Below are 27,482 nucleotides of genomic sequence, written 5' to 3'. Positions count from 1 at the left end.
AACCGAGCAATTTAATCGCGTTCCCCAAATAAAAGATAAGCTCTTCATAGTTCATTGGGAATTACTGGTAATATCTTGGAATGGTATAAAAGCTACCTGCCATCAAGGAAAATCTTAGTAAAAGTATTCGGTTATAACTCGTATCAGTTTGAGGCATCTAGTGGGGTACCCCAAGGCTCCCACCTGGGACCAGTACTGTTTCCTTTGTTTGTTAACGACATTGTGTCGATGTTTGAGAAAGTAGACATTCTTCTCTTTGCCGACGATCTCAAAATTTCAAAAACTGTTACCTCTGATACCGATTGTAGAGTTCTTCAGTATAATTTGGTAAGGCTGTACAGCTGGTGCCAAAAAAAATGAACTTTACTTAAATATCGGCAAGTGTTGTGTAATATCATTTACAAGATGTAAAAAACCCATATTATTTGATTACAACATTAATAATACCAATCTGGGAAGAGTTACACAAATAAAGGATTCGGGGATAGTTTTTGACGAAAAATTGACATTTATTCCTCACATTGATACCATCACTAATAAGGCTATGAAATGTCTTGGATATTTGCAGCGAACTGTAAAGGATTTTTATTCCATCACTACCCTCAAAGCGCTATTTACTGCCTTAGTTAGAAGTAATTTAGAATTCAATTCCACAATTTGGTCACCCTATTACAATGTTCATATTTTAAAATTAGAAAGAGTACAACGTATATTCCTTAGATTCATCAATTACAAACTTAATATACCTACTGAAAGTATTGATTACGATAATTTATTATGCACACTAAATATGTCAACTCTCTGTAAAAGAAGAATTAAAAATGATTTATTAAATTTATATAAAATAGCAAATGGCGTATTGGACGTCCCGGAATTAACTAGTGTTATCAGCTTAAAAGTACCTGTTCGAAATACTCGGCAGCTAACGTTATTTTTTCAATCTCTTGGTAGTCACAATTATTGTTATAATTCACCAATACCTAGACTACACCGGCTATGTAACGAGTATGGTGAAGTTGATATATTTCACATGTCTTTTTATAAATATAGGTTAAGTATTCAAAAGGTTATAAATTAATTTGTATAAAATTTCTTAATATTGTTCTTTATTTACTATTTTTTTTTCTCATGTATCTCTATAATAATGTACAAACTTATATGTTTGTATATGTATGTGCATGTGCATGTGTGTGCGTGTATATGTATGTATTTTTTTTTATTATTTTTATTTTATTATTATGTACATACAATATTACATTTTAGTTATTTTAAGACATTTTTGACATTTTTTTTTTTTTTACAGGACTCACCAAGCCAATGAATATGGCTTGTCGGTAAAGATCCTTTACAATTAATCATATGATAGTCCTACATGGTTTTATAATAATAATTACTACTAACTTAGATATAGGGAGCGAAAAAAAAGTACATGTAATTGATGCTTTCAAAGAAAAAAATATTTAGAAGATGCAAAAAAAAAAGCAAAAAAAACAAGTGAATAATTTTAAGATAAAAATTAAATAAATACAGAACCGGAGTACCAAAATTTTAAACATAAGTGTTTTCATATTCAATGGGCACAAAGCATTTTATTAAAAACATTATTTATTAACATATCCATATCTATATCTATATCTATATCTATATCTATATGTAAGTCTATATCTATATATCATCCTCATCCATATCCATACATATTTATACCCGTACATGCACACATACATATCCATACATACATATATACACATATATACACATACATACATACATGTGAACATACATATACACACATAAACATCCATGAAAATATTACTTGGTTATAAATTCTATTTTATATATATCTATATTTACAAATATTCAATTTTTTAATATATAAACTCCTGATCGAATAGCCAGTCTATTATTTTGCCCTTGTCACTTTTGGTAGTGCCATTTCTCAGATTGTTTGGTAACAAATTGAACATAACTGGAACCACATATTTTAAAGTTCTTGTCCCATATTTGTTTCTTGTCTTTGGAATCACTAAACCTTCATTTTGTGTAAATCTTGTGTTATAACCATGTTCCAATAAATTTTTGAATTCATCACTTTTTCTTTGTTCCAAAATGATACAGAGCCACAGAATTCCTCGAACCGGCAGCGCCTTAATAGATTTATATAATACACATTTGTTACTCCTTATTTTGTAAATATCATTAGAGACTATTTTTTTAACGATGGAACACTGTAAACTCTGTATCATTTTTATGTTTGTGATTGTTGAGTGACCCCATGCTTTGATACCATATCTTAGAATAGCCTCCACCAAGGAAAAATAAATAATTCTGAGTGTACTTTTAGGCAGAATAAACGATAACTTATAAAAAGTACTAACTAGAGTCCGCAATCGATCACAAAGGTTAGATATTTGACAACTCCATTTAAAATTTACATCTATATATATTCCTAAATATTTATATTGACTTTCAAATTGAATAATATCGCAGTTACAGTGTAGTGGAATTTTATTATGTATATATATGTACATGCATGTATGTATATGTGTGTGTATGTATGCATATACATGTTTATGTATCTGTGTATGTTTTCATATGTAAATTTATTAAATATTTTTCTATGTACCCATATACCTATGTTGGTACATTTCCTTATTTTTACTTATTATAGTACCTTTTAGTTTTTCTAATGTTATCTTTAATTTTAACTCAATTTACATACTTATGTTTCACTGCTGCACTTGAATGTAATTTCTAATATATGTAAAAGCCCGTAGGGCGTGTAAATTAATAAATAAATAAATATGTAAACTATTGCAGAGATAGCCACGCCACATCTTCAGACAATATAAAAATTGTCTTTTGGGTGGTAGAAGTTTATGTCCTTGCCGGAAGAAGAAAAAAACATTACAATCCCTCGATCATATTGAATTCAGCAATATAATAATTGATTATGGGTAGAGTAGATTTCACGCTATCTACATGGATTCAAAAATTATTACAAAATTATTACAAAAATTATGGATCGGATGATTGCACGCTATCTACGTGGATTCAAAAATTAAAAATGATACTTGAGAACATTTTTCCATTTCGTCAATACATGTCTATGCTTGGCTCTGCTATAAGCAAAAAAAGTTATTAAATTTGCCACAACTCGAGTTCAATTCCTTAGTTGAAAACCGAATCTTACTGGGGATGCAGATCTAACATCAGATGATACGCCGTCGACTCGTAATCATTCTGTTAAGATTTATAATATTAAAAAAAAAACGACTGAGTAGACCAGGGGTCTCCAAACTTTGAAGCCTTCGGGCCATAATGATTTTATCAGTTTGTTCCAAGGGCCAAACCAGTTTTAATTTTTCTGCCCTTAACTATATTTCTAGACTAGAATAGTCGCAAAGTGCGCGACCTTAGCAAACTTACGCTTTTTTTGCATTTCAATTATTATTGTGTATTGTGACACTTAACGACATCTAGTGGCGAGTAGTGGTACTATGTAGTGTACTAGGAAAGGCGAAGGAAGCGAAACGGTCTATTGTGAAATAGAGTAACACCCGTGCACAAAAGTATTTTGATTTGACTTATTGTTTTTATGTGTGATTTGTTAGTATGGAAAAGAAGCGAAAAATCGACAGTGAATGCAGAACGTTCCAAGATAAATGGATCTTTCAGTATTTTGTGATTGAGTCCAGTAATAAGGCGCTATGTTTAATTTGTAATGAAACCATAGCTGTTCTCAAAGAATATAACATTAAACGACACTATGAATCGAAACATCTTCAAAATTACTCCAAATATACAGGAAGTTTGCGGAGGGAAAAATTTGAAGCTTTGAAACGCGGACTTAAATCGCAGCAATCTTTGTTTACCAAAACAAATAGACCTATCACTTGGCCCATTAATGATGGGAAGGCATGGCCTCGGGCAAGTCAATGTCAATGGTTGAAGACTGATAGAGTGTTCCATCATCAGCGATCTTGTCATTGGTAGAACCCTATTTTCCCATAAATCTATCCATAAATACGCTTGGACTTCTTCCGATGGAAGAATAAAAGCTCATTTAGATTACATTTTTTATAGCCGCAATAACCGGAAAGAACTTCTGCATTTTAGGACCTACAGAGGAACCGACATTTATAGTAACCTCAAGTTAGTCGTTGCTATGATCTGGCTGCAGCTAAAACGTCTTCCAAAACCTCCTCGGCGAAAGACATGGAAAAACTAAAGTCTGAAGACACGCGACAGAGATTCGAGGACATGGACATTCAACGCATTCAGCAGATAGATGATCAGCCCCCCACTACAGACCTTATTGAAGTGGAGTGGGAAAATCTCAATCAGCACTTGTTTCTTCCCCGAATGATTTACACGGCCTGAAACAGGGGAGAAAACCTAGGAGAGACAACTAGGATAGGATAGGTCACAACTCACAGTCATTCGTACATCACAGGGAGAAGCACAAAGTACTAAGTCACCTATTACTGTTGGAATTCCACAAGGCAGCATCCTGGGACCGTTCAAATTTTTGGTCTACATAAACTTCCTATGTGAATTTAATAATGGCGGAAAAACAATTTCTTTCCCGACAACAGGGTTTTGTTATTTAAGGCTAGTGACTGGAAATGTGTTTTCCAAAAAGGAAACTATGGTATCAACATTATTAAACAATGGTTAGACGAGAATCTTCTAACACTCAATATTGATAAAACAAAATACCTTACGTTTTGCCTAAATAACAGTACTATAACATACGCGTTATCACGACTTGCTGGTTTGCCACCGGTATCTTCCGCAGTCAGACTTCCCGGCGTAAACAGGAAGCCGCCCTCCCAAACAGAGTCAAAAGACAAAGTCGGAAGGTAGGGACACGACTGCGCCGACTGCAAGTCAACCTCAATAGCCCTGAAAAGGACTTTCCACCCAGTCCAAGTGGTCTAGAAAGGCGAAGGCGGTCAGCTGGCAAGGCCATGCGAAGAGCGATGAGCGGGAGCACACAGGACAGAGAAACGAAGTAAAACACTTGTTCACTGTTCAGAGTTAAGAATTCACCTAATGTATTATTAAAAAGTTCACACAGTATAAAGCGGCGTGCGTCAACCTCAGCGGGGTTGGCCGTAACGTTGCGCCGGCTGGTCTAGAGGTATTCCACCACTCGCACACTGCCCGCCACAGGTCTCGTAAATAGCGGCAAACTCTGCCTGTACGTGCCTTTACACCGATAGCTGCGACGCGCGCATCATATCAAACACATTTAACTTTATTAGAGGGCTAGCACTCAGCTAACAAATACCGAGGTATCTAGCTATCATATCCATTCATTTATCTTGATTTATTTACATAATTTTCCAGCTAAGTTTGCGCGTCCGGAACTAGTGCACTACCAAGCAGTACGCTTTATCTGGAAATTTATTATGATAACGCGTGCTTACTTTTGAAAATATCTTAGCATTATCATTGATATGAATCTATGATAGGAGGCTCAAGTCCAGTCACCGACTTCAAAGGAAAGCTGTGCCATATTTTCTGCTCTCTTAGAGAAATTCTGGATATTAGCACTCTCAGAAGTGTGTACTTTGCTCTACTTCAATCCATCGTAACCTGTGGAATAGCAGGCTGGGAAGGTTGTGCGGTATTCATCTCAAAACTTCTAAAAATTTCAAAAAAATGATTACATAGAATCATATTCCGGCGCCCTCCGACATATCCGTCAGAGCGGCTGCTCCGTGCATGAAGGTACTTTACCTAGAAGAAGCACTGACACACTTCTGGTCTAGTTATCACTAAATGTCCCTGGCTGCCGCACCCGTCACACGTCGAGCTCTCTATTTCATGTGCCAGCAGTTCGTACGAACTATATCCAGAACTCTCCACATACATATACATTTAGCTCGTGAATATTATTTAAACTTTCCCCTCATTGATCCGTTTGATTGTCAAAAATGAACATTTAAAAGGCGCATTTTAAAACAAACTTTTTTTTCTTTTACTTACTTTCTATAATAAAATCTTATTTTATCTCTAATTCTTAATATTTTATATATTTTTGACACTTGTACAATAATATTTACACACATGTCCACCTTCATTCCATTATAACACCCACTCACCCACCCTATCACACACTTACACTAACACAAACACACTAGCATGTATTGTACGAGTATTCAATGTATTTCTGTGGATATCTGTCATTGGTTTTATTTTCTGTGTATTTTATTTGTTATATTTTTTTACATGTATTACTGTTGATATCCCTAATAAATAAAATAAAAAAATAACGATAAGGAGAGGTCTCAGCAAAACGTCTGTATGAGGTTTTCCCAGGGTATGAATTAAAATAAACCCCGACGACTATTGCTCAGTGACACCTCTCCTTTATCGCACCGAGAATTTTAATATTTTGGAATAGCATATTAGGCTCTCAAAGACAAAGTCTATTTTCAAAAGAGTTTCAGGACTTGATTTTCCTTAGGGGGAGGAATTTGAGTGAGAATCTCCTTGATGGTTTATCAAAGTTCATTTATTTGATTTTTATGATGTGCCATGTATTTTATGATGATGTTTTTGTTCCGTATAATAGATATAGTGATATACGAGGTGTGGCAGAAAAGTAATGAGACAGATTTTTAATTTACAAAAGTTTTTATTTTTTTCAAACATCAATGTTATCCCCTTCGAAGTAGTTCCCTTGGGCAACTACACACCGATGAAGACGTTGTTCCCACTGTTGGTAGCAGTGCTGGAAGTCTTAAACCAGTATGGTTTTTAGCATGTCTGTTGCACTCTTTCGAATATTTTCTAAAGTCCCGAAATGACGTTCTTTGAGGACATTTTTCAGTTTAGGGAAAAGAAAGAAGTCACAGGGACTGAGGTCAGGTGAATAGGGGGGCTGGGGAACCACAGGAATACCTTTAGAGGTCAAAAATTCTGTTATGGAGAGGGCAGTGTGACATGGGTTGTCATGATGGAGCATCCATTTGCCTGCACTGTCTGGTCTCACACAAATGACCCTTTTTCTGAGCCTTTCAAGGACGTCTTTATAAAAAACTTGGTTTACAGTTTGTCTTGGAGGAACAAATTCTTTATGGACGATTCCCCTTCTGTCAAAAAAACAAATCAGCATCGATTTGATTTTCGATTTACTCATTCGAGCTTTCTTTGGTCGAGGAGAGTTTGCAAGTCTCAGGATAGTATTAAAAAATCCACGATCCATCACCTGTGATCACACGACTAAAGAAATCTTGCTCATTGGCGATTCTGTCAAGAAGATAAAGACACTTGTTTTTTCGAATCTCCTTCTTCTCAATTGTGAGGTTTTTCGGCACCATCTTGGCACAGATTTTTCTAATGTGCAAATGTTCAGTCAAAATTTGATGAACGGTAAAACAGTTTAAATTTAATTGTTCACTCAACATTCTTAATGTTAACCGACGGTCTGATATCACAAGAGTGTTCACACGTTCGATGTTTTCGTCGGTTTTCGAAGTTGAAGGCCTCCCTGAACGATGTTCGTCTTCAACATGTTCTCTGCCTTCCAAAAATGATTTGTGCCACCGAAAAACCTAAGCTCGGGATAAAGAATGTTCCCCATAGGCCTGTTTTAACTTTTCAAACGTCACACTTGCCGATTCTCCAAGCTTAACACAAAATTTAATGGCACAAAGTTGCTCCAAATTCCGCTGTTCCATTTTGCGTGACACACAAACAAAACACAACTTCACTAATAGCAGCCACAAAAATCACGTGGTTAACGCAACGAGTTGAAACTCGCACTGGGCTATGGGAGGTTACTGATACACATGCTCTATAAAGGGCAACAACGCAGTGTTGCCAGATCGCTTGCAGTGTTGCCAGTCGCATTACTTTTCTGCCACACCTCGTATATGATGTTAAAGTGTTATACATACATATATTTGTCTCAACTCAACACAGGACTTTAGTCCCATGAAATTGGAATTTTTCTCAATAAATGTTAAATACATAAATACATTGTGAATGAAAAAAACATAAATAAAAATAAAATTGGGGGCCTAAAAACAAAGCGTTATGAAGAGGGTTTCATGGGCGAATAATAAAAGAAACAACAAAACTATCGAATATCAGGGCCGCGATTATGAACGGCTATGTTCATCGGCATATACTGAGACGGTATAAACTAATATCGATATTTATGTACAAGTGTGCATATTTGTATGAAAATTCAAAGTATCTTCGTCGGTAACCGATAATTGAACATGTTTAGAAAAAAAAATGTTAACTTATTATATTTTTCGTACAGAAAATTAAATTTTACTTTGTATATAAAACTGAAGATAAATTTTAACTTCCCATCAGAATATGTACCCTGAACATGTTATAAGTTATAACTTGTCTAAATTTCACATTGCAGAAAGCGAAAATAAGTTTTATAACTTTAGCTCTAAATCACTGTTAGAAAATCTGAAGAAGACGACACGACACTGATTGCCAAAGATGAAACCGAGCTAGCAGAAGCCTTCAGATGGATAGAGTTGGAGAGTGAGGCTCTGTGTCTTAAAATAAATCAAAGTAAGACAAAGCTAATGATTGTAGACAGAGCTGGCAGTCTCCTAAGGACAAGACAGATGCAAGACCTTGAGCTGATGATGACTTTGTGTACCTTGGCTCGCTTATCTCCGACAACGGCAGTTGCAGACCTGAGATTGGTCCCAGGATTCAAATGGCCAAAGAAGCAATGAACCGTTTGGAGAAGATTTGGCGAGATCGAGGTATATCAATAAACACAAAAAACTGGTTGATGGAAGCCCTGGTATTCTCCGTTTTCCTTTATGGGGCCGAAACGTGGACAATGCGTGCCTACGAGAGGAAGAGGATCGATGCATTCGAGATGTGGTGTTGGAGAAGGCTGATGAGAGTGCCTTGGACAGCCAGAAGGACGAATACATCGATACTGGAAGAGCTCCATATTACAACTCGTCTGTCAGTGGTGTGATTGAGAAGGATACTGTCTTTCTTTGGACATATTGCTAGACGTGAGCCAGACAATCTAGAAAAGACAATAATGTCTGGCCGAGTTGAAGGTAGTAGAAGCCGGGGTAAAATCCCATATAGATGGACTGACCAAATAAAGGTGGCTACGGGGCTAAAATTTGATGAGTCAGTACGTCGGGCTGAGGACAGACTGTAGTGGAACAGACTAATTAGAAGTGTTCATGGTGATCACGATCCTCAGCATTGAGGGACCGACTTGAAAGAAGAAAATCTATTAGTGAATCTATATTTTGCAATGGTTTTAATGATGATGAAGATGTTAACGTGGAAGCATATTTGATTCACTTATTTTATTCATGAACAGTAGGCTTAGGTTTAATTGAATAATTATTGAATTGAATAATATACACAGTTATGATTTATTGACATTTATAAGTGATACAATTAATCCTATGTAAAGAATATACTACCACTACTACTAACAGATATCGCCCCTTAGGTCAGATAGGTCAGTTTTCTGTCCATTTCACCGAAGTGACCAGGCTCTCTCTGGCGCTAAAAGACTTTGATTTCTTTGCATTTTAAAATTATTTTATATGTCTCTCCAAACTTGGTATAAGTTTATAAGTTTTCTCACGCAATTTGTTAAGTATTTGTGGCTTTTTTCAAAAGATCATACATTAGCAAATAGTGAAATATGCGCGTTCATTTACAATTTAGTTAACTTCTCTAATATTGTAAAGTAAAACTGCGAGAACTTGTCCATCAGAGCAAAGATTTGAACCCATTATTTGATTATTGCTGAGGTCTCCAAAATAAAATAATGTTACTAGATTGAATTCTATGTTTATTTTTAAAAAATATATACAAGAGAAATCAATATTAACATCTCATAATTAATACAATTATTATATTAATTTTACAGCTTAATGGAAGGCTTTTCCAATATACCCTAATTGACTTAGTAAAATGTATCCGGTATACCTAATGGATTTCGAATTACTTTCCTTATCTCGGTTTGTATAGAAATCCTCATTACTTATTAAAATGCCCTCATAAACTATAAATACCTTTATGCACCAATATCACTCAGATTCACCAAATCTGGCAGCTAGCAGCTGGCAGCTGGCTACCCTTTACTAATTATAGTCTTTCCTGTGATTCGTGGATAAAAATTTAATCGGCCATTCAATAAAATTAACCTCTGAACTTTAAATGGCGTTTAAATCTCATTTTTAATATTTTGTGACTTATCTGACTACACACCCTTACCCAGGAATTGCTTTGTGTTATCCTTCATATTGAGGCATTCTTCCATTATCCGACTATTTATATACTTACACACTTATGAGGAGAAAAAAAACTTAATTCTTCTTACACTCAACGTTTATAGATCTATTAAAAATAACAATCTTTCAATTAAAAGTACATACTCTTTATACAAACTCAAACATTGGATCGCAATGGATTCTCTACACTCTGGAGATAGTTTACATATAAATTTACTGTACATTTTAACTTTCGATTTTAAAATTGGTTTAGCAATTTCATACATTTTGACAAAATCAGTTTTTCCAAAATCTGAAGAAAACATTTTTGCGTCCCATGTGCTCTTTTCGCTGTTCGATAAAATAAATAGAAGACGCAAAAAATTGTAACTGAATCCATTATGATCTACGTAAATGTCAGCATTGATCTTATGCTTCGTGATATAGCGAAACTTTTCTTTTGAAAGACCGAGTACAGAATTATGATATTTTATATGATCACAAATTGAATCAAATGTAAAATTGACAGTAGTAAATTGGTTAAAGGGTAAGGAAAATCCATACTCCGTGACTAATTTTAAGTTACCGTGTTGTCCATAAGAAATAAATATTTGATGGTGTTTTGAAAATGGTGATAGGGAAACTAATCTGAAACGCGGAAAGTCACCATCATCGATATAAGTGGAGAATGTTTGACTCGTCTTTGCTGGTGGAATTAGAGTAGCTTCAGTGTTTACTCTCGTAGAATGGTTAAACATATCGAGGTATGGGACTAAGCCCATGTTAGGAGGATCACATAAGAAATTCTCCCATTTGTTCATTGGATGCATCAGATTTGTAACCGACTCGGGATCCAAGTACACGGAGCGGCTGTTCACGATAAAATAAGCCCACGCATACAGTTCGAGGGTAAATAGTGAATAGAAAGAATGAATATTGATATCTACAGGTAGTGTGTGTGATTGCAACATATATTTAAAGAATAAATATGAAGTATTTATATCAGATTTCTGAGTTTCAATATTTTCCAATATGCCTTCATCCAAGCAATCCAATTGTTTTTTAGAACAAAAATATGGTATAGTGAGTTCTCCGGGCAATGAATCCATGTAGTGGCTCCAAAAAGAACATTTTTTTATCACTTTCAAATAAACTAAATAAAAGGAAAGTAAGCTTTGACAACTCTGGGGCTTGTGTTTGAAATTCGGGTTGGCTGTAAATAATAAGGAAAAGAATTGATCCATTTGTAATGTGTATATGCTAATAATGAGCGTGAAAGGTACTTCCATCAAAGTGTCGCCAGCTTTCACGTTCTCTAGTGCCATTACACCTCGTCCAGTTTCAGCAAAATTTGCTAAACACATCTTTTTAATCTTTTTAAATCCATTAACTTTTATCCATTTATTTAGGGAAATCACTTCCGATGTTTTATCAATGGAATAAGTATTACGGTAGGCTTTCGAATTACGTTTTCTGAGAGTTCTCCCCATAAGTTTTGTCTATGGTAGAATAGTTAATATGATGAATATCTGAAAATAAAAAACAATCTTAGATTGAAACATTAATGTTAACAAGCGACTTCTCTGAGTTTAAAAAAAAACCCCAATAAATTACATCCAGTTCTAGAGGCGTACATATGTATTAATCATTAATATTAATTTATTTAAAACTCCAAGTACAAAAATTTACGCACTTTGGCGGGGTTATTGCTAAAAGCAATATCTTCCAGCCGACCAAAAACCAGACTGGTCAAAAGAAAAAAAATATATACATGTATATATAAAAGCATAACTTTGATAGAACGAGTGACATTGATTAAAAAAAATGTAATGGAAATAAAATTATGTTTTCGTCGCGAGAGGTAGTCTGGTGAGAGGAACTTCATATCTTTGTTCATTTATTTTTTGTTAACCCTTCTCTTGGAAATGTATCCCATTGGATAAATAATATGATATCATTTTCCCCTGAACGAAAACAAGGGTAAAACAGCATTCAGTTAAAACTGTTTTGCCATATTTTTTATTCTTAACTGCATTTTCTTTAACTGCATATTCTTAACTGCATTGTCGCAATTCATAATACACTTAGAATATTTTATAAAATAGTTTGGGATTTTGTAGGCTTTTCAACCATCAAATGTGTACAAAAATATTTTTTTCATTCTGCCAAGATAAGAATTAAAGTAACATTTGTCGTAAATAACTTGAGCCGGAAAAAGGGTAATCGAGTTGTGGAAGAGTGGGATTTAAACCTCAAGCCTTTGAGTCGCGAGTTTGCAACACTACCACTGCTACGGGACGACAATCCGGTTCGATGTATCGATTAATAATTATAAATTAATTCATTTCAATATAATAAAATAAATAAAACAACTTTGTTTTTAAGCACTAACTTTAATTTCTTTCTTTTTTTCCACCAACCGGTTTCAAAGCAAACCAAACCAAACCAAATCTTAGAAATTACAAAGCGATTCATATAATCCTGTCTAGCTTCGAAAATATTGATATCAAATTACCACCCTTGTAAAGGGAAAAAAAGACTTGATTTATTGGGTCCACGTGTAGTATTTAGTGAACATGATAAAAATAAAATAGGAATTAATTAATTAGTTACGTAAACCTTGACGAAGAAGCTTGTTTGCTTTAAAACTGGTTGGTGGAAAAAGAAAAAAAAAATAGTGGTTAAAAACAAAGTTGTTTTATTTATTTTATTATAATAAATAACCACAAAGTTAGTGCTTCAAATATAAACTTTATATTTATAATTCATTTCAATTACTGTTTGAAATTTTTACTTTAATTTCATTCTTCTATTTGTTTTTATTGGTGTTTTAAGTACAGATATTTCAAGATTGAAAATTTAAATATATATTTTTTAATTTGAGAAGGGAATATGGAACTCAATATAACTGTATAGCATAATTTTTTTATTCTCAAAAGTCCCTAGGGGGTGGAATTCATTCCTTTTCTACAAATATTTAGACATATTTAAAATATTGTTGCACAAATATTTGATATCAAGACCATACATTATTTTTTATTTATATAAAATATGAAGCTGCTATATTAATTACACTACTGTCTGAACACCCGATGACAAACGGTTTGTTTAACAGTTTTTTTTTAAATTTATTTTTTTACTTATAAATTTATTGCAAAAAAAATAATATACATACTTAATGACAGGGAATCTATATAAAACCAATTAATGTAAAATGAAAACGGAGTGTTCTCTGTTTATGATAGTATCCATCTAACATGGCATAGCCTGTTCTAAGATGGAGATTTTTTATCTTTAGAGCGTAAATAGTCCTATACTAATAAAACAATAACATAAAAAAGAAAAACTAAAACTACTTAATTATAAATGCCTAGCTAATCAAATGTAAGAAACTAAAAATCATTATTATACAAATATAAAGTATATATATGTGCCAAGAATACATGTTACTTAAACATAAATAATATAGTATAATATATAATAAAACAAATATAAAGCAATGAAATACATAAAAATATAAATAATATGTGTACCAATTATATAAAGTACTACGTTTATTGATTTACATATATTTTTCAAAAAAATCTCTCGCTACACTATTTATATGTGCAGTTATTTTTATTTTAAAATTTGTTTTACATTTTGAGTCTTTTATATTTGGCAATAAATCATTAAATATTTTTGGAGGCGGTTGATACAAATGGGACAATACAGTTAATTTGTGTTGCTGAACGAGTGTTTATATTCTGTTGGGTTCTTTTGACCTCACGTAATTTATCATAAAATTTAAGTAGTAGGCACCTTACAAACAATTGTCTTACATCCAATATCTTTAACTCAGCGAATAGATCTTCCGTTGAATACTTCGAGGGTTTTTTGAGAATGATCTTCATGATCCATTTTTGTGCTATTTTTACTGGTTCAAGGATTGAACGAGAGCAACCTCCTCAAGCTAAATTGCAATATGATAGTTTGCTTTGGCAAAAAGCAAAGTAAATTTGTCTCATAAGTTGAGCATTCAAAATATTTCTTAGGCTTTTATAAATGTATGCTGATTTCCGTATTTGCTTGGATATTTCTATAATTTGATCTTTCCAGATGTAAGTTATTTTGTTTCTTGTAAAATAATACCTTTTTTACATGCTGTAGTTCTGACATGAACTGCCGACTGACAGTCAGCAGCAGACGCCCAGTACTACAGCCGAGAATCTGATACCTTGTAAAGTGGGCAAGCTTGGAGGATTTCCCCAATTATTATCGATAAAAAGGTTACATATGTATGGGTAATTGTTACATAATAATACACACTGCCTATAGAAGAACAAAATACCATATACATATGAAGAGAAATCATAATAATTATTTTATATATATCAGGAGCGTGCGGTAGGTGTTCCAAGCCATAAGCTTTTGCGAAATTGAAGCAATTTAATTTTTCTAATTCTACTCAATTAAATAAATAAAAAGTATTATCGCAATAAGATAACGATAACCCGTGCCGACTTGAGATCAAAGTTGAACCTTTAAATTTGTACTGGGAATACTATGGAATTATATTTTATTTTATTTTTCTCATAAAAACAAAACACATTATAGAATTTATACAATGGTTTCAATATGTCAATAGAAATATATATTTAAATTGTGTCTCAATTACATTATGAGGAAGACTTTAGTTATATCATAATAATATTTATGATAATTACTTGTTTTGGTGTATCAGTGTTATTATTGTACATGTTAGTGAGGGTGAGTATGTATATATTATGTGGGGGGTGTGTATTATATGTGTATGGGTGTGTGAGTATTGTATATTTGTGACAATGTGTAGTGAATATGAATTTTAGAATTTTAGTTTAGAATGCTATTGTCAATTTTAAATCGAGAGAACAATGTCTTTATTTTGACCGATATGAAATCATCTGTTTTTCTCTGACATCAAAAAAATAATTGTTAACAATTGCGGGACATAAGAAATAAATAAATAAAAAGCAACTCAAATTTATGTATCGAACTAACTATAAAATGAGCCTCAAGGTTGTTCCTTCGATGGAATGCATCGCTTCGCATAGGTCGAGAAATTTTCCAATTTCTTTTTGTTTTCTTGATCCACATTTTCATTGAAAAGTAACAAGACTCCTATTTCATCACTCAAATACTATAAATGCTGGCTAAACAGCTTTCGGAATAATTTCATCCACGTTTCCTTAAGCTTTCAAAGGGCACAAATATTTTTAGGATGCTTTAACTGCTGAAATGCATTGATGCCATGGTCGTAGGTTGTTGCAATAAACAAGCAGCTGTCTAATAGTGATGCCTTGTCGTTGGTTTTGTAGCGCCTTATGGTTAGTTATTTGAGCTTAGAGCTAAATAATAATATTTTTGGTGAGTAAATCGCGCTGGCCATCCATCGAGCTCGGTACATGGCACCCGCGGGTTTTTTTTTCTCTATCTCCGCCTAATAATACCAAAGAAAGCTGTATAAACTCTTGACAGGCATCTCTGACAACGACATTTGTTACTTTAGTGCGGTAAAAGTGAAACAAATTTTCGGATACAGTTAGAAATAGGATTTCACCTTTTCTCTAAAGCACTGTTTTTCAATTGGAACCACGTGTTTCCAATTACCATAGATTTATTTAAAAACTGGAATATTAGAACTTATTATTACTTGTCTAAATTTCACTTAGTTTAATACCATTTCGTATACATGATGGCGGAAGGTAAAAATAAGCTTTTCTCTTTCAAACTTTAGTTCTCTGTTCTACATTTTCACTAAAATTAGAAGAAGGGTCTGTTTGCAATTGGTTGTATGATGCTGAAGATTTTGACACGGGAACATATTTTATTTGTAGATTTTCTTCTTCATCACCTCGAAATCACATCTTTATCGGTCAGTTTTTAATCACACCCTAGATTCTTCTGAGACACCTATTCTCAAAACTCAGAATTTTGCTGTTTTAGGCCCTAGTGAGGTGCCACGATTCGCATCCGTAGAGGAGAATGAGTGTTATGCAGGCGTTTTATAGGCGGAATTTGGTTTTCACTGAGTGAAAATATGATCTCCAGGCAGCCTTCATACTGTTGAATGCGTCGCCTGCTATTCCTAGCCGCACTCCCAAAAGCTGCCATTTTCCTTAACATATACTCCCAGGTATTTGAAACTCTCGACCCTTTCGATAACTTGGTTTTACAGAGTCAGGGAATTTTGGGCATTAAGGCATGAAGTGTTACACAGTACATGGGTTTTTGCAATATTGACTTTTAAACCCACGCATGCAGAGTACCTATTTAAGCTATCTACAGTGGCCTGAAGACTAGAGATGTGTAGTTCGCGAACAACCCTGTCATACTGACATGGTAAGAAACATTGAACTAGAGATATGTTTCTTTCATCTCGGTCAGTTGGTTCGCGAACAAAAAGAGCGCCGAACTAAATGGCTCTTTGTGTCATTTGGATCTTTCATATCTTCGTGTCTTATTGATCTCTAGCTCATTTCGTTCATTCATTGAACGAGATTGTGTCCTTATCTCTGTGGTTAGGTTAGGTTAGGTACCTACATATACACTCTGTATCTATAGTAGGTACCTAAATGTCTATTCTGGCTGCTTTGTTCTTAGTTCCCTTACTTTAACTGACACTAATTATGAAATGTCACAATAAAAATGCTATTTTACAAATTATTATTTACGTTGAGATGTAAACATTAGGTATTCATATTTCATTAATGCCCTCAAATGTGAACAAGAGGTTAGTTTATTCGCCCAAGTTTATTAGATTTTGTATATTTTTCTGTTCAATATCAACATTTAAAGTAACACTTTTATTGATTAATTCATTTATTTATTTACTAATTCATTATAAAAATATTCATATTTACTAACATATTATGGCTTTTTAGGCTGTATCCGTGTTAAGCCATAATAATTAACATAAAACACATTATGTTACTTAAAATAAATAGTGATTAAAATATAACAGAATAACAATCCAATCGGCAGATATAAAATCAAAAAATAATTACAAATAAAACAATGTAAAAAATAACAACCTTATTGTGGAAAAACTTATTAGGTCAGTTGTCAATTTTGTGCTAGAGGCCAATTATTGTTTTTTTCATTATATTTTTTAATTTGCATTTGTTTATTTTATAATTTATTGTATAACTGCACGCATTATAAATATAAAAACCTACTTTAAAAAAAAAAGCTAACCCGATAAGGGGGTTTAAAATATTTATTGTTTAAAAAATAATAAAAAGCGTAAAAGTAATTAAAAAATAAATAAACCTTGCATGAAATATAATATCTGTATTGATTTGTTCCATAAAAATGACTTATTAACGTTCTTTTTGATAATAAAATAATTTATCTGTTTTTTATAGGTTTGTGATATTATAATACTCGTATCTAAAAAATAATATTATAAAATCTATAAAGAAAATCATGCTGACAAACCAACTAAAGGTTTAGAGTGACTTATTGTTTCATTCACCGCTCGTACGCATTCGGCTCAAGCAAACAAAAGAACAAAACGAACTAGAGACATGAAAAACACGAAAGATATGAAGACACAAATGATACGAAGATGCGAAAGATGCGGAGATATAGAGAGAAAGATAAAAAAAAAGTAATCTGTTAATTTCTCTAAAATTTTATTGTGCACGCGGAAACATTGATTGACACAATAGAGTAGATAAGTAAAGGGTCATTTAATAAGAGTAATTGAATTAATGAACTTTGAACTTAAAATATAAAACAAATTTTATTTGACATAAAACGGATACTTTTATATCATGTTAAATAATATTTGATGTTTTAAAGATAATGTCGTTCAAATGTCCCCCACGGCGTTGTTTAATCCGAGATCTAATTTTCATTAGTTCTTTTATCAGATGACCAAAGTAGGGTTAAAAAATTTTTTCCCTGGCAACACTAACGAAATCTCCATTTTGTTTCTTCGATGATCTGACAGATGGAAAATAATTCAATTTTTGAGTAATGCATTTGTTATATACACATTAATTTGCAAATTACAGATGAAATGTAATTGCATCCTGTTTCTTTAAGATCCTAGCAGTATTTCTAAACTTTAAAAGGACACAACACGGCATAGTTGAATTCAAATCAGGAGTTGCGTACTGAGCGACGTCTACAAAGAAACTAACGGGTCAAAACGTAAACCTACTCATTTATGAGTAGTTGAGTCGCCTCCTGTTTGATGTGCGTATGCGGTTTTTGGACTATTCTTAATTCTATGGGAAAGATGTTGTTTTTTTTGTGTAAAGTTTGTTTTTGAATGTTTACAAACAGCATTTGTTTTTTGTGGATTCATTCTTTAAATTCCTTATAATTTCTACCCATTTATTTCTTTTAACTGGATTTTTGGTAATACTTAAATAATATTAAAATCAATAAATTTTTAAAAATTGTATTCTTACATATTATGTACACCCCTTTGTTGGTGAGACGACCGGAGTTTGACGTTTGCAAAAAGAATGCCATTTTTGAAAAATATTTATTTTATGTTTTGGAATTCAACCATATAAACATGTACCTACTTAAATTCAATACTTTTTTAATATTGTCAATTTTTAGTTGTGGAATTTAATCACAAACAAGTACTTCTAAAACGAAACTTGAGTTTTACAATAGTTTAATTTATTAACGAATTCGGTCAATGCGTTTTTTCACCTGTGTTTTTACTTGAGTGAAGTATACCCACTGTTTTTTTTAATTCCATATCTCAAAAATGGAATATTATGTTTTATTCATTTTTTACACATTGTTACACTGTGGAATGTGACTTTGCAAACGTCAAAAAGGCAAACAAATTAAACCACGTGACAAAATGGCATATTTAAACGCAATTAAATAATAACATCGGTCAACAACAGAATCTTAAAATAATAATCAAGTTTGACAATTTCATATAATCAAAACCAAAAAACATTAACAATATTTTAATTTTTTATTTGAAAACAAGAATGATAAGAAAAATTAAAAGACAACAAAAATACGGTAATGCAACAAGCTCGGAAACATTATAATGTAGGCATAATATAATCATAGAATTACGAATAGTCCAGAAGGAGCGTAAAATCATATTTGAATACATCGGGCTGTGTCCAAAAAACCCCCCACTTTGCCCCACTTTCATCGCACGCATGCGCGAAGTCGCCGCGTAATGTCAGATCGCGAAAAATATAATAAAAAAACATTTGTGTTAATAAATGTTAGATAATAAAAAAATCAAAATAAACATTTTTTAATTTCTGTAAAATTTTATTGTACTTGAGGAAACATTGATTGTCACAGCAGAGTAGATAAGTAAAGGGTGATTTAATAATCGTTATTTAATTAATGAACTTTGAACTTAAAAAATTAAACAAATTTAAAACAAACAAAAATAAATTTGACTGCCACGAATTTGAACGGCCGAGGTTTGGTGGAAAAATACCGTCAAATCATTTTCAAAATGTTTTCGTTTTTTTGGCGATTAAGTAAAAGAATTCATCGTCGAACGAATTATCCGATTTAGATTGCTTAAGCATTGATAAGGATAGTCCATTCCGTATTCGGAAATAAAACAATACTGAGAGACGTGAGTAAATGAAGATAACTGGTAAACGTCAAAAATGAATTATTCTACTATTAACGTTTTACTCGCCAACATTGGCGGGTTGAATTTTTAACGAACATCAAAGAGTTATACTATCCACTTTAGTTACTATAGATGAAACAACTCATTTTCTCTATTCTTGACTATTACTTCAGATTTTTTACTATTACTAACGATCATACAACCGGGCCTTAGCCAATTGGCGCAGGATAACGAGATATTGCACACTTTTTTTGGTTTTGCTTTGAGCAACAGCAAATCGTTTATTGAAAAATTAAATATCGAAAAAACGTTTTCTGAACCAGCTAATGGCAGGCGAGCCAATGTTCGAGCAGGACGTCTGTCAGGTCCGCTAGTATATTATATCAATTTAGCATTTATTAGGATTTTTAATGTGGCTTAGGTAATTTTAACAATAACTACTAGTACAAGTCAACAACATAGTGATTCAAGCTAATGTGACGAGTCGAGGAAACTGTTTGGTAAGATTGGTTTTTTTTTTTTTTGATTGATAACTTATATTCTGTAAAACGTACTTTTCTTTCTACTGCCTACCCTAGTTAAAAACTCTGTGCACGCGACTGCTAGTAACTAACCGTTACGGCATTTCATTTACATTTTTTTTTTTACATTTTTTTTTTTGCACCACAACAGGCCAGGAGGCCTAATTACAGTGGTGAACAGAGCACCCAGGCTTGAGAAAAATCATATTTTAATTTTTGTGTTCTCACCGGGAATCGAACCCGGAACCTCCCTTGCGTGAGTCAAGCGTCTTGACCACTACACCACGGAGGCCACCAAGAGGTATGCAGAGAGGATAGAACGCCACACCAATCTATTCTGGCATACTTATCTTGTTTCCTCCATGTTCATATCTTCATGAGAAGACGAGGTGCATAAGCATGAACGCCAATTATTGTGACTTTTCATATGTCCACTTTCAAGCACTTGTTGTACTTATAAATCCAGGCATACTCGTATCATATTTATGCTATGCTCTATAACTAACCATCACGCCATTTCTTTAAAGGAGTAGGCAGAGAGGATAGAACGCTATACCACTCTGTCCTGGCACACGTAGCATGCTTCCTTCACATTCATCCATCTTTTCATGCGCGCACGCCGATTACTTCGACATGAGGCAACTCAAACATTTATTGTACTTGATCATCTTACGTCTTTCTCGACCTTCATTGACTTCTACATCCATCATTCATTCGTTCCGCATGAGCGAACCATCATAAAAGACTTTTCTTAATTTTGTTCGACAAAGCTTATCTCAGCTTTGCATTTTGGATACGGTGCTTGTTTTAGTTTATTAGTAATAATATATCCAAACAAAGAAATAAATTATTTAATTTACATACCTGCTTGGTAAATTATCACTTAGTACTGTTATAAGCGACACTTTTACGACTGACAATGGAAACACCGTGTATTTTGTTGGACCAGAAGAAGAAAGCACAAACGGAGTTGCTTTCATAGTTCCATCAAATATTTAAAGATCCATTTTAAGCTACACTCCAACATGCGACAGAATCATTGGTATAAAACTGGACTCTCAACCTGTAAGATTGAATATTATTCATATGTATGCTCCGACTTCGGATGCACCTGATGATGATGCTGACGATTTCTACTCTAAACTGAGCAATGTTATTGAATCGGTTCCAAGTCAAGAAGTAACTATGATTTTGGGAGATTTTAATGCTAAAGTAGGTGCATCAATCGATGACCATCACTTTAGAGAGGTAGTTGGAAAATACGGTTTAGGTTCAAGAAATGACTGTGGAGTAAGACTATTGGATTTTTGTTTGGATGGAAAATACACTATAACAAATACTTGTTTCAAACATCACGCACGCAGGTTCTACACTTGGAAATCTCCAGGGGATAACTAAAGGAACCAATTTGATTTCATATTGATAAATTCAGGATAGAGATCGTCAATAACTAATGTAAAGACCTATCCTGGGGCAGATTGCGATTCTGACTGTATGACTCCGAATAGCCGATATAAAAATAAAACTTCGCAATGCCAAGAATAGGCAGCTCTATCAAAGTACAAGGACTTAATAAAAGAGAGGCTTAACGATTTCCAACCAAACCAGACCTCAGACCCTGAAACAGAATGGTTGAGACTTAAAAGCGTTATATGTGATACTGCAGCAGTAGCCGAAAGTAGTGTATCTGAGCAGACAAGACAGCATAAACATTGGTTGACTGAACAGACATGGGATCTCATTAACAGAAGGAAAGAGCTTAAGCAACGTGGCATCCATTCAGAAGAAGACAAACACGCATACGCAGAAATAAACAATCAATGTACAAAAATCTTGCAGAAAAGACAAGACGGAAATGATTAACACAATTTGCTCAAAAATAGAAAATCACGCTTCTCGTTTTGAAACCAGAGACCTATTTCAAAAAATCCGAGCCTTGACTAGTGACCGCAAGTGCAGAACATGGACCATGGAAGATGAGAATGGTTATGCCTAAATGAAATCTCCCTTGTATTAAATAGATGGAAAGATTATTGTTCTGACTTTTACAGTGACCCCGGATATATGGTAGATTTAAACTCTTCTTTAAACTCTGGTGATGAACTAGAGCCCAATATTTCGAAAAGTGAAGTGGAAAATGCCATTAAATATCTTAAGTTAAATAAAGCAGTCGGATCAGATGGAATACCAGCAGAATTTATTATACATTTAGGAGACCGAGGTTACCAGGCAATACATACAATTTGTAATCTAATATGGAAAACTGGTACATGGCCAAAAGACTGGACTGAATCCGTTTTCATCCCACTACATAAAAAGGGTTCAACAGCCAAATGAGATAACTATAGGATGATTGCACTCACCTCGCATGCAAGTAAAATTGTATTGCATATTTTACATTTGAGGTTAAAATACTTCCTTGACTGGCAAATCCCACCGGAGCAAACAGGTTTTGTTAAGGGAAAGGGGACGCGTGAGCAGATTTTAAATGTCAGGCAAATTATCGAGAAAAGCAGAGAATTCAACAAACCTGAGTTTCTCTGTTTCATTGATTATAAAAAAGCTTTTGACTGTGTAAATTAAAACAAATTATGGGTTGTCCTCAATGATGTGGGGGGTACCAGCACACCTTATTTTCCTGATAAAATCACTTTACAATAAAAGCTCAGCAATTGTGAATTTTAACAATGAACTATCAGATAACTTCCCAGTTCGAAAAGGCGTTAGACAGGGTTGCATTTTGTCTCCCGTCTTGTTTAATATATATGGTGAATATAACATTCGAAAGGCACTTAACGGCTGGACAAGTAAGTTCACAATTGGAGGAAGGAAGTTATCCAACCTAAGATATGCTGATGACACCACACTTATTGCATTATCAGAGATTGAAATGAAAGAACCAATTGACCGAATAGATGCTGCTAGTTCAGATCTGGGACTCTCAATGAATATGAGCAAAACTAAGCTTATGATCATTGATCGAGCTAATAAAGTAGCGCCATTATCCTTACTGCGCAACTTAGAAAGAGTCAACAATTTCATTTATCTAGGTTCTCTCATCAGCGATGGTGGTGAGTGTGAAGGTGAAATATGGCGACATGTTAGTATTGCCAAAAATGCTATTAGTCGGCTGGGGAAGATCTGGAAGAATCGCAGTATAACCATTAACACCAAAAAGAGACTGGTGAAGGCCTTGGTTTTCTCAGTGCTCATGTACGGTGTGGAGTGTTGGACACTGAGGGAATCTGAAAAGAAAAAAATCGAAGCTTTCGAGATGTGGTGTTGGCGGCGAGTGCTGCGGATTCCGTGGACGGCCAGACGTACGAATGCATCTATTCTCCAGGAACTGAACATAGGAGAAAGACTGATATCCATATGCGAGAAAAGAATCCTGCAGTTCTTTGAGCATATTTCCAGGGGAGACTCTGATAGTTTGAAGAAAACTATTCTCCTGGAAAGTGTCGAAGGGACAAGGTCACGTGGACGTCAACCGACAAGATGGAGCGGCACAGTCACTGAGTTATCAGAATCATCACTGACGAATGCCTATAGAAGAGCACAAGACCGTTCCAGATGGAGAGAGACCGTCCACAGACGAGCCATGCCTGGAGTCAGGCGTAATCACCATCCTCAGACATGAGGCACGGATTGAAGAGACTGTTATAAGTACTGTTGATTCTTGGAAGTACATATTTATTTGAGTCAAACTCTAATTTTTTGGTGATAAAAATACATATTAAAACAAAAATCACAACTAATCGCGTTCCTCATTAAGGGTTCTTTTCTTAGAAAACTCAATTATATAAATAAAATTTTAATATAATCATATTTACATACAATATTTCCGATTTTATTGTCCTGTATACTGTTAGATATTGCAAATACTATATATTTTTTATATTCTTTCAACAGGTATCTGAAACAATACTTGAAAAAGATGTTGGATATTGTTTTGACGAAAGGAATAAAGAAGACGACAATACTAATTTTAGTATTAGTGAACGAATAATAATTAATTTGGGGTTTATTTTTGAACAGTTACAAGAAATAGCAAAACATGACCATGCTTTACAGTGCTCCATTATAAATTTATAAATTTAAAGTTTACATCAGAAATTCGGAAAGGTTTTTACAGCGCATCTGTTGTGAAATGTGCAATAGAAATTTTTCGATACATTTAGATCGTAATAAATCAAATAAAATTGACATAAATCATGCTATAATTTCTGGAATTATGAGCCTATGGAGTGAATTTATTTACATATTACATATTACTTATTTCATTTTCATAGTAATATTTCACACATGTGTGATATACCTTGGACTGGTTATGAAGCGTAAGACTGATCATCTTACCTTCATGTAATAAAATGATCAAGATACATTGCATTTGGTGTACCAATGCAGTTCCCTATTCATCAATGGATGCGGATAAGGGAAAGTAGTAGTAAAAAGTAGTTTATAATCTAAACCTGTGTAATTTTTCTGTTTTTATTTGTCTAGCAAATTTCAGTGTTTTGACATCAATAAACACGTTATTGTTATTATATATTTTTAAAAGACAAAACAAGTTTATTATATTTTACTTATATTATGTTCTATATGAATAAAGTGTAGTTTCAACAAAAAATATGTTAAGTATTAGATAAAATATGTGTGCTTTTATTTATAATTAAATGGTATTTTTTTACTTTCTTTTTGCTTTTTTATTAACTATAATATATTTGTCAATGTAATTGGATATGTTACCTGGATAAATAATAAAATATTTATTGATGATAAAATATTTTTTTATTTTATTTATTTAATCATTTTAACCACATTGATATATTAAGAATAAGTAATAAATAATATTCCATAAACGATGTAAAAAATATTATTTTATACGAAAATTAATGATAGGTAAGTACATATTTATATTCCAAATATAATAAATAAATTGAGCCGTGAGTCTGAACTGCAACATAATACATATTAATATGACAAAAGTAATGACCGTTTTTAAAAGTATCTACTGGAGCTCAAATTCAAATTTATGACCATGCAGGTAAAAAATCCCCTTTTTGCGGGTGCTTAGCAGACATACTGTATTTTACTTTATCCCAGCTTGACTCAGCCGCGCGCACTGACCAATATATTGCTGTTTCTTTTTAAAACTCACCACCGTCTTATGACGAAAACGAAATTGTGTTTAGCTGGATGGACCGCCTTAATATAACAACATTAAATACTTCGCAGTAAATTGTGGTAGTATCTAGTGAAGTGGATGGATTTTAATTGTAATTCATACTATGTATGTACATATGCGTATTGACAATTATTATTTCTGAATATATTTCTACACTATTTGGTTATCTTTAACTTTTTACCAATACGTGAATTGCTTCCTTAGGGATTGGATTAGTCAAGAACCTCACCGCACGCCCTTGCTGCATACAAACTGGGTGTCTGGTCAGCAGTCAGCACTGAACCTGTCAAGCGACAACTATACGGGTGATGCAGTTCTCAGGCTGTCTAGTGTTCATTATCTCCTGAAAAACAACAGTAGTTTTACAATCAGTGGACCAGTAAAAGCAAAAAGTTCCCCCATTTTCTAAACTTGGATTAGTGCACCAAATCTCAGAATGCAACAATTTCGGTGAGCTAACGGTACGTTGGAGAAGGATTGGAAAAGTGCAAGAAGCATTTCTGACAAAACAAAACAACAAAAAAAACAGGAGTGTATTTTGTACCCAAGTGTAATAAGTAAACAACAAGAATGTGTGTGATAGAAGCAAGTTCAGTATAATTTTCATCACGAGCATATAGAACTATTAAAACATATTAACAGTAATTACATTAGAATGCTACTGCATTGGTCATGAAAATTTGTATATGGAAACTATTAATTATAACCAAAAATTACCTTACCATATCCCACCAGAATATAATATAATATTTCACACCAATAGTGGGTTGCGAAATTGCGATAAATTAAATTCTTTAATTGCTATATTATTACAACATCGATGCGTTGATTGCTAGAATTGAACATGAATATTTAAAAAAATAATTATGTCGTATTTTTGACGGTTTCTGACGTTTCGCCACCCTGTTACCCAGCTGTCAGCTGTAAGCATTGGACCACAGATTACAGATATCTCATTGGACTAGGACGCAGCGTTGCCAGACCCGATCATGCGAAAAAAGTTAGATTCAGAAAAATAAATCGGTAGATTCTGGCGAGGGGGTAGGAGGGGAGGATGAGGACAAAAATTAATTTGACAGTTGTTTTTCCTAAGGCCGTTGCTTTTAATAGTTAAAAACGCTTGGTAAATGAACAATTGAAAACCAAAAGGACTGCAATAAGTGAATCACCAAAATATAGTGTTTTATAATGTCTTCTTTTTCTTACAAAAAAATGTAAATTCCAATATTTCATTTTAATACTCAAATATTAATTTAAGAAAAGAAATATTTGAGTTGGTTCTTATAAAAAATAATAATACAATACATAGATTAAAATTCAAAATATTATTTTATTGAATGAATGACACAATTTTATCAAAATATATAGTATTTTTATTATCAAACAAAGAAAAGATTAACGTTTTAAAGTTCTTTCAGTGCAACTTAAAACTTTAAAAAAAACTGCTAACTGCTGAAGTACTGAACAAATTATTAAAACAATGATCAACTAAATTTAAATAAGATATTTAACTGAAGATAAAACCATTTATATTATTTTCAATATAAAAAGTGATCCCTCTACATTTCACTTCATAAAATAGACATTTACATTTTTCAATAATGTCATGAAATTCTATGCCATGATTTATTTTACCATATTATATTCAACAATACTATCCAATTCCATAATTAATATATCATTCATTGTATGCTTATGTACGATAGATAAGCAGTTTTAAAGTAAGCAACTGATGGCAATCGAAGTGAGCAAACAAGCAATAAATGATTATAATATGAATTCGTTTTATTTGCATTGAAATTTTGTTCTGTGGAAAAAACAAGGAATTCGGTAGATCGGTAGATTGCTCCTAAAATCGGTAGATCTGGCAACGCTGCTAGGACGACTAGTTATATTTAGCGATGATTCATTTGAATGAAAATAATCGA

At 33.2% G+C, this 27,482-nt stretch overlaps 1 protein-coding gene across 8 annotated transcripts in view; it reads right to left on the bottom strand.

Annotated features, from left to right (window-relative positions):
* The window catches only part of LOC148283208 (SET domain-containing protein 4), a 35,545-nt gene extending 9,061 nt beyond the window's left edge, over window positions 1-26,484 (bottom strand). The window contains exons 1-4 of one of the 8 annotated variants that reach the window (XM_088223898.1): window positions 26,272-26,484; window positions 25,784-25,897; window positions 21,231-21,429; window positions 10,342-11,770 (exon numbers count right to left, since the gene is read on the bottom strand). In XM_088223898.1, the coding sequence (XP_088080024.1) occupies window positions 10,361-11,731 (1,371 nt within the window). In that variant the 5' untranslated portion in view covers window positions 11,732-11,770; window positions 21,231-21,429; window positions 25,784-25,897; window positions 26,272-26,484 and the 3' untranslated portion in view covers window positions 10,342-10,360. Of the gene's footprint in view, window positions 1-10,341; window positions 11,771-21,230; window positions 21,430-25,735; window positions 25,898-26,271 lie in introns of those variants that run through there. The other 7 variants (XM_088223899.1, XM_088223894.1, XM_088223895.1 and 4 more) reach the window with 7 other exon arrangements.
* Window positions 26,485-27,482: the final 998 nt, after the last annotated feature.

Source organism: Micrasema longulum, unplaced genomic scaffold (assembly GCF_059751315.1).
Source record: "Micrasema longulum isolate JH-2025_06_02 unplaced genomic scaffold, ASM5975131v1 h1tg000253l, whole genome shotgun sequence".
NCBI lineage: Eukaryota > Metazoa > Arthropoda > Insecta > Trichoptera > Brachycentridae > Micrasema > Micrasema longulum.
Note: the sequence above shows the minus strand (reverse complement) of the source record. Positions and strands in the feature narration are given on the sequence as shown.